The 9,050-nt window shown below is 36.1% G+C and overlaps 1 protein-coding gene across 8 annotated transcripts; it reads right to left on the bottom strand.

Annotated features, from left to right (window-relative positions):
* Window positions 1-167: 167 nt before the first annotated feature.
* On the bottom strand, window positions 168-4,805 carry LOC113857935. 8 transcript variants are annotated; one of them, XM_027490261.1, is made up of 2 exons: window positions 4,165-4,805; window positions 168-3,920 (listed from the first exon to the last, which is right to left on the bottom strand). In XM_027490261.1, exon 2 carries the CDS (start codon window positions 3,886-3,888, stop codon window positions 1,072-1,074), a length of 2,817 nt encoding a protein of 938 aa, XP_027346062.1. In that variant the 5' UTR covers window positions 3,889-3,920; window positions 4,165-4,805; the 3' UTR covers window positions 168-1,071. The 8 variants fall into 8 exon arrangements, with proteins under 8 accessions (XP_027346062.1, XP_027346064.1, XP_027346059.1 ...); XM_027490263.1 differs by having other exon boundaries at window positions 4,355-4,805; XM_027490258.1 differs by having other exon boundaries at window positions 378-598; window positions 683-4,805.
* Between the last annotated feature and the right edge of the window lie 4,245 nt (window positions 4,806-9,050).

Here is a 9,050-nt window from a genome sequence, read left to right as displayed (position 1 = left end):
CGCGTTGATTGAGGTGCCAAACATTGGTTGCATTATCCTGCCCTTATGGGTAGTAGGGTAACGATATTATTAATTAATTATTAAACAGAATCATTTATTTATGTTATAAATCATTTATTGATTAATTAACTACTTTTTTTACGTCAGATAAACTACTTCAGAAATAATGTATTTAATTATTTGCATCGAAATGTGGACACCGGATTAATTGACAACATAATGTTTGGTGCAAGACTACAGTGCAAATACAACTAGTAGATGAAAAAAAAAAAAAAGTAAAACCCCAGGTTTCAGAACAGTACGAGTGCTGATCAATTTGTCGTTTCTTGTTCTTACACTTTGGGAAAAAAAAAAATAGGACCAATCCTTATCGACAGACTTCATCACCACACTTTCAATTGGTAGAAAAAATTGAAAAATCCAAATGTTAAGGATTGAGGTGTCTGAAAAAAAATCCTGAGGGAATAAAAACAAGAGAAAAAAACAATGATCCTGAGGTATCAATGATTGTTATCTTCGGGGACCAAGGGAAAAGCACATTCATCCACTTTGCCTGATTCCATTCTCACCTCGGTCAAATACTCAAATTCAAGTTACACTAACATTTAGGAACAAATTTATGTCAACAAAGAAAGCACCAATTGGATGTTATCATAAACTATAGCATGAAAATGGACACTACCTTTTTACAAAAATTGGAAATCCTTTCGTATGCAATAGAAGCAAAGTATTTATCAGTAGAAGTTCTACCCATACAATCTTGCTTCAAAGTACACCATGGCTTCCCAATATGCAACAAATCTCTAAAGCCAACTCTATAAGCAGCTCAAAAAACAAAAGAGGAAAATTAAAAATGTAAGCAACAAGAAACATGAATTAACAAATCCACCCCGCTAGCTTTATCTTGGTTTGATGCATAAAAATAGGTTTCTGTCTACCTTAGGAGCTTACAACTGATCACCAATCCATTCTTCATGCAGCTTTTGCTGCTGTCCCTATTGGCAACTTCTCACAAATAATATTTCATCTTCAGTTTCCAAAATTGAATAAAGTCACTGGCGACTTTGCATCTCATGACTCAGATCCTTCTTGGACAGTAGGAAGACCCCCTTCTCTGATAAATGTTGGATTAAGAAACTTTGCCACAAAAGCCCACAATTTATACACATCCTCAAAATTAGTCAGAAAGCCCAGTGAAGCTGTGACAACTTCAAGCCTTACAAAGCTACCTTTCCCATCACGCCGACCGTTCTCCATTGGCCTGCAAAGAGTAGTGTCTTCAAGATTTGGAGCTCCTCGGTGCTGTCTTGAGGTATCAAGAATCTGTATGTGACTAAGGAAACCAATTCCAAGAGAGATTCCTTCTTTTTCAGCCAGCTTTTGAACAATCTCTGGATTGATTAGCCCCCTACTTCTGTCCCTCACATTGAAAGCCACAGCTGCACCTCTTTCATATTTTATTTTCGGGCCATAGATGTGGACAAGATTTGCTCTTTCACCCCCATCAGAAGCAGGTAACTTCAGTTGCAACAACGAGGTAACAAGCCAATTTATCAAAAACCGAAGTCTCAGTGTAGTTTTATTGAGACCGAGCATATTGACATGAGCAATATGTCGACATATTATCTCTGGTTCCCTCCTGCCCCAATCTTGTCCATCACCATATTCTCCATCACTTGTGACCTCTTCATCATCGACGCTGGTTGCAGATATGTCCCCTGGCTCCAGGGTCTGGCTCAAGTACTCTTTACGATTATCTTCCATGCTAAATGACACTCTTCTTCCCCTGCTGTTGGCTTCATTCTCTTCCAAACCAAAAAACCTGCCACCCCCATATCGATTCCCTTCTCTTCTCCCCAACAACCTGAATTCACCTTCAGTTTCCCTTCTTATGGCGCTCTCTTTGACATCAGGACATATTTCAGAGGTAGAACCATTCTCTAAGTTTTGATGCCTAGCAAGAGAAGTTGAATTGTTGAGCCAAGATCCTTGCAGAGCAACAGATCCATTTTTGGCAGCTTCACTGGTTCCAGGTTCTTCCAGGATCTCATTGACATGCAGATGGTCTGACCCGTTACCATTTCTTGAATAATGATTGACTTCCTCAACATGCTCTTCTTCAGGTACCTCTTTGACCCGGTCTAATTCCTGTGACATCAGGACTGCAGCATCAAATGAAAGCACACGGTGGTCTTCATGAGCACCAAGGTTTACCTCTCTGTCATCATACATAGGGCTGCCATACATCTTGGAAGTTGGTTTCGGAGAATGTTGCTTCTGGTTCCTCTTTCCATTGAACCAAAAAGGTGGTAGGGGAGAAGCTATCTTCTGTTTATTAGATTGACCTACATTGTCAGATCCTAATGGACTCTGACCCAAATCAATCCAAAATGAGTTGTCTGAAGACTCATCCTCACTGAAGACAGGACTCTTTATTACCTCTCCAACAGATATACTCTCAGTCTCTTCAAATATAGTGCTAGTCCCATCTCTTTCAGAGCTGTCTTGATCCATTTCAGTCTCAAATACATCTCTGACCTGTGCAGACGTGAATGCACCAGAGAAGGCAGGCAACTGTGATCCTGGACGAGTATCAGAAGTCTTATCACCAGTCCCAGTGATTTCATCGTCTTCAATCCCAACCAATCTATCCAAACCATCCACAGAATCACTCAAATACATTGGAAACTCAGGGGTAATCTTCACCATTCCAGACCCAGTGCTCCCAGACTGATTTTGAAGGCTTGGCATCACGGATTTCTTGATCAGAAGACAACCAAAACCAGTGGGATCATACCCAAAGACCCTGTAAAATGAAGTAATAATAAAATCTGGCCGAAATAGGGACAAGCCCAGCGAATCCATGTCCTTGGGGCCCAACGATCCAGCATCAAGTAAGACATGCCAGTTGTTCTGCTGTGCCAAGGCCATCCACTGGTATGAATACTTGGCCCCAGTTACTCTAGACTGAACTGGGAACACAAAAAGACCAGTGGCCGAATCCTTCTTCCGCTTCTTCTTGTTGGAAATCTGTTTTCTCAAATCAGTGGAGCAGAGTTTGAGGGTTGGCCATTTAAACCATGCACTGTACACTTTGGCACCTTTCTCCCTGGCACTCTGAGCCATCCAAGCAACAGACTGGCTCTCGTGGTCAAACATGGTCAACAACTTTTTGTTTGTATGGAAAGGGTACGATTCAGCCAGCAATTTAAAAGCTGATCCTCTACTAACAGTAAAAACAAGGCCATATTCATTCTCAGGTATATTCAAATAGTCCATAATTCGAGCCTTTATATCATGCTCAACAGTTCCTTTCTCAGCACCACCATAAAGTGCATGGTTACTCAAATTTGCAGTTATCTCAGACAAACTAAACGTAGAAGACTCCCAATAGTGAATTGTCTGAACAAAAGAGAAGAGTCCAAATCCACAGTAATCAAGGCATACCTTAGGTGACAAATGTGAATACTCATCAGACCTCAATTGATCAACCTTATCCGATGACTGGTACTTGGGGTACATAGTGAGGAACTTGGAAAATGCTTCTTCGAGGCTGGGAATTTCCTCCTCAGACTCGTATATTCGCTCGGCTGCAAGCGCCGTGGCCCGAAGGAACTCGCGTTGCGCGTGCAGCCTGGCTAGTGACCGAGATCTCCCAAGGCCCTCATCCTGGTTGCCAACAGAGTCAGGCTCCATGTCTTGAGATTTGGAGAGTGACCCATCTTCAGAAGCTTCTTCAAGAGCTTCCCTGAGCTTGTTCTCTTGCAGCTTTCGGAGCATTGATGGGTTTCTCCTCATGTCAACCATGGAATCATCTTTCCTCCTACCCTTCTTATCCATGATCAGTGCAGCACAGTGAGAAATGGGTTTCCATAGTGAGAGATGCATGATCGCTTCCTCCTCTCCTCACACAAAGCAATCTGAGATGATAACCAAAAAGGAAGCTTTATTGAGACACTTGAAACAACACAAACATGACGTTTAGTTTAGCTCATCAATCTATAACAAATTGAACTTCAACAACTTCCTCACTAAAAAGACAACAAAATCTAACAAGATAAGGAATCTGGAATCTTAAAGACCACACCTCTTGATTTCCCCAACAATCCAATTCATGAAAGAAGATATTTTTCTTTGAGAGCAAAACAAAATAACTCAGCTCACCATTTCAAGCTAAAACCAACAAGGACAAAAAAAGAAAGTTTTTTTAAATCCTCCAGAACCCAGAATAGGTTTCAATATCCAATTTCTCAGAAAAGGAGGCGGGTAACAAATGGGAAAAAAACCCGAGGAGAGAGAAAATCAAAAGCTCAAACCCTAGAACCCAGATCCCAAAATTTGCAAGGTAACTCACAGCAACAAGAAACTCCAGAATTTTATTTTATTTTTGAAGAAATGGGTTTCAAGGAGAATCAAACGACAACTAATAGAATCCCTGAACTGCAATCAGTAGCTATTGACACTCCACAAAACACCTGAATAGCCATCAAAGGTGAAGAAAGACCCTCCTCTCTCTCTCTCTCCCCAGTTCACTGCAGCATAATTAAAGCAAAGCGCCCCACATCAAATTCGCTTTTACCAGGAGAGAAGTAAAACCAAACAAACAGGTATGATATCTTCACTGTACGATTTTCCCCTTAAATTGAAAATAAAAAAAAGGAAAAAAAAAAAAAGAGAAAAGAAAATGGAGAGAAATTTCAATTCAATTGAAGACCTCCCATTTTGCCTTTCTCTCTCTACGATCTTTCTATTTCTCAACTCTAGAAAAACCCTGCTTAACAATTACATCCAGCGAGAAGGGACATTTGACTCTCGCAAAAACCAAATTTGTTAAGATATTAAAATCAATTTTTGATTATTTAAGAATTGAGGTTCCCTTGTCTATGTTGGGTGTGGGACCCACAAGCTGAAGTCATGGCAAAAAGTCAAATAATCAGCTGGCTTGTAAAAGCTGTTATCTGTCCAACTGGGCAATCCACAAAGTCCAAAGTCCAAACCCCCCAATTCCTCTATGGCTTGGATTTGTGACTGTAAATCTCAAACGGAATCACCACCATTACATTAAAAACAATTATCATTTTAAGGTTTTATATACATTCATTAAAAATTTATTGAATGATGAAAATTATAAAAAAAAATTAGAAAATAATTTTAAAATAAATTAAAATGTAAAAATGGGAATTAATTTTAAAATATTCTTCATTCTATTCAATTTTAAAAAAAAATGAAATAATTTTTTCTTTCATATCTCGCTGGAAAGCTTATGATGTATTTAATATTTGACATCGTTTGCTTCACCGTTCATTTTCAAATTTTGATTCTTCTTTGACAAATTACTACAAAAGTTTCAAAGAGTATGAAGAAGGCTCGTTTTTGTGTGATTTTTGCTTTTGTTTTTGGCAAAGGAATTGCTTTAAGTTTCAAATTCAATTTAGTATTGAAATTGGAAAGAATATATTCCGCAGCCCCCTAAAGCTAAAAAGAGAGAAAAATTAAAAAAGCGAATCTTTGATCCAGATGGTTAGAAGCTTATTGTTAGATTCAATATTCTAAACCTTAAGTGATGTAACAATTTGTAAAAAGCTTTAACATAGATAGGCATTACATTCAAACAAATGAACAATGATCAACTAATTAACTTAACCTCCAATAATTACAACGTATTTGAGTTTGGTAGGAAAAGCGTTGATCATTTTTGTTAGATTTTAAAATTAGCAAACTTCATTGTGTCAGTGTCTTGTGCTTGAGGATTTTGTTTATCGAGCCAGATCAACAACATCGATCTCTTTCCTTCATTATTTAATTTTTTGGATGGGACAAACGAGAAATCAGAAATGCAGCCCCAAAAACTGAAAAATAATATTATCAAGTTGATTGAGTATTGCTCTATTTTAATTTGCACTATGAAACAATTTCATTGTATTGCTTTAATAACTGACATCTGGGTCAACCCTTGCAAGCGGAGGATCAATCAAAACAATAAAATTAACAAATTTTCAAAGACATCCCTGCCTGTGCCTAGTTTACCATCAATCAGTGATAGGCACCTTGTTTATGACGTTTATGTGATGTTAACCGCATATTATTATAATTAGTACTACTATTATTATCATTATTCTAACTAAGTGATCAAGGCATAACTTCTCAGTTTCTTGTCCACCCACGTTTTCGCCATATCCATGCTCCTTCATCAAGGTAGGTAAACGGCAAAGTCACGTTAATGTTGAGTATAACTTGTAAATAATTTGTATGTTTAACAGAAATTAAGGGTTGAGCTGAATCTTTATTTTTATTTTATTTTACAAATTACCAATATCAGAAATTTAAAAGAATTATAGTGGGGTTTACAGTTAAGTTTGCTAACAGTGCAGCACCTAACATACTAAGCATGAGAGTTTAATTTACATATACATGGAACTATTAACTCATGGGATTCCATATGCAGCGTAACGTGGGTACTTATGATGATGAGTCGATTACTTAACGCTAAAGATAGTCAAGGTTTCTCGCTTATTTAATGCAATTGCAGGTTTTCCTTTCTAGAATCATCGCGTTTGGTTTTGTACATCTAAGATACTTAAATACAAGATATAAAAATTAAATTAATATGGTAAGATGTCTGAATATTTAAGATTTTCATATTTAATATGATCTATTAAATGTTTAGACATATTTAATGTGTTTAATTGGTTTCATACGGTAATCTTAAATATTTCATTTTTTTTAAATATAATTTTATTTTGTAAATATAATAATAAATAAATAATCTAGTTATGAATTTTTATATCTTACAAATTTTTTTTTCTATTTTAAAGGGTTAAAAGCCCAAACAAATAAATACAAAATTAGGGACTAATTCTAAGAGTTTAAATACCTAAAGAATCAAAGCAAAGAAAAGAAAAGAGGAAAGATGAGGTTGAATTAATACAAGAAGAAGACAATGAATCATCTAAGCTTAGTTTGACTAAGTGTGAGCATATTGATTGACTTTCCTTATAAGCATGACTAAATCTAACAAAATGAATAAGTTTAACAACATTCCTAATTCTAGCAATTAGGTCATATAAAGGGTGAGCATAATCACATACATTGAAGATAAGTGACAAGGCTTCTCTAGCATCACTCTCTATCCAAATGATGTGGATTTCTTTTTGGACAATAAGCTTCAGCCCTAAGAGAATACTCCACAATTCAGCTACCACATGAGGGCAAAGATCTAATTTCTTGCAGAAATCAAAGATAAAATACCCTTGAGCATTCTTGATTAATCCACCATAAGTAGCAACACCATTTGTTAGGAAAATAGCCCCATCAACATTAAGCTTCCATTGGTAATCAGGGAGAAAAACCCATTTAATTTGAGCCTGATCCTTCACCTGCTTCAAAAAGGACCTAGTTAGGTTACCATGGCAGCCACCAAAAGCTTGAAATTTTTTTTTGAATGAGAACCAAGGATTAGACATAATAGTTATTAAAAATGAAGTTATTTTCTCCTTCCATAGGTGTTATACAACAATTTCAAATAAGCTTTTTCAATTAAAAAATTTACTAAGATTCTCATTTGAAATATTAAGCATTAACCAATTTGAAATGCTTTTCCTAAAGAAAGTAACCCACTGCTCAAGAAAAATAAAAGACTCTCGGACATCCTTAGCATAAACATAGTCCTTAACAACATGAATGAAAATTCTCATCTTCATTACATCTAATACAGAGAGAAGAAGTTAACATACCTTGATTACATCTTTCAACATTAGTGAGCATTTTATTGTGAGCTATATTTAGGCTTGTAGGCTTGTTTAAGGAGAACAAGTGTTAGTTTTTCCCTATCCCAGACCCCATTTCTAGAGAATAAAGCAACATGAGTTTCCTGATCCAAGATAGTAAAGGAAATAGTGCTATATTTAGACAAAAGACCAGCATCATGACAGCAATTATGAGGCCAAAATTTAACATTCATCCCATTCTAATATTCCAATCAGTTCCCTGAGAAATATGCCAAATAAAGGATAAACTACTCCACAAGTGAGAGGCTTTAGAGCCAATCTTAGTCTCAGGATTTTGACCAATAGTAAACTTGTATTTATTACAAAGAACCTCAACCCACAATGCAAAATGGGAAGTTAGGAGCCTCTACCAAAGTTTCATCAAGTAAGCCTTATTCAGAAAGTGCAAGTCTTTTAAAGTTAGACCCCTTCAAATTTAGGTTTACAAATTGTCTTCCAGCCTACAAGGTGACACTTTCTATCTCCTAAAGATCCCCAAATAAAATACCTACAAATTCTATTAATTTCCTGACAAATAGAGGAGGGAATTAATAATGTTTGCATTTCTTAAGTTGGGATGCTCATGAGGTAAGACTGAAAAAGGGTCACTCTACTTGACATGAAGAGGGAATTCATTTTCTAGAAGGAGAGTTTTTTCCTGATTTTATCTAAGAGGTAGGAGTAATGGCTCTTAAGGGGTTTGAGATGATAGATAAGGATACCTAGGTACCTATCAATCTCATTGGTTAGAGGGGTACCTAGATAGTTACTAATAGATTAAGAGATTATATGGTCATTATTAGCTGAAAAAATAAGAAGGATTTATTAATATTAATTTTAAGGCCAGAGGATATACAAAATTCATTTAGCATAGACTTAATGATATTAGTTTAATCAATAGTGGCTTTAGCAACAAGAAGAATATCATCAACAAAAAATAAATAGGAGACTTTAGGGCCTTGCCTACTGAAAGGGAAAAGGAGTTATTCCTTACTATCAATTTTATCATTGATGAGATAAGCTAATCTTTCAATACAAAGGATAAAGATATAAGGGGAAAGATGATTCACTTGCCTAATATGCTTAGAAGGTTTAAAAGGGGATGTCACATTATTATTTTAGTTAATAGTCATAGATGAAGAGAAAATACATTGCTTAATTACTTCAACTAGACTGGAACCTAAGCTAATTTTTTTGTAAGGTATCGATTATAAAGGACCATCTAAGGTTGTCATAAGCTTTCTCATGTTCCAATTTAATTATCATATAACTAGTTCTACTTCT

The sequence above is a fragment of the Abrus precatorius genome, unplaced genomic scaffold, assembly GCF_003935025.1.
Source record: "Abrus precatorius isolate BTA unplaced genomic scaffold, Abrus_2018 Scaffold2, whole genome shotgun sequence".
Taxonomy (NCBI): domain Eukaryota; kingdom Viridiplantae; phylum Streptophyta; class Magnoliopsida; order Fabales; family Fabaceae; genus Abrus; species Abrus precatorius.
Note: the sequence above shows the minus strand (reverse complement) of the source record. Positions and strands in the feature narration are given on the sequence as shown.

Excerpts from the sequence above, each read along its gene's own strand:
- LOC113857935 (XM_027490261.1), bottom strand. The coding sequence starts at position 3,888 with ATGCATCTCTCACTATGGAAACCCATTTCTCACTGTGCTGCACTGATC.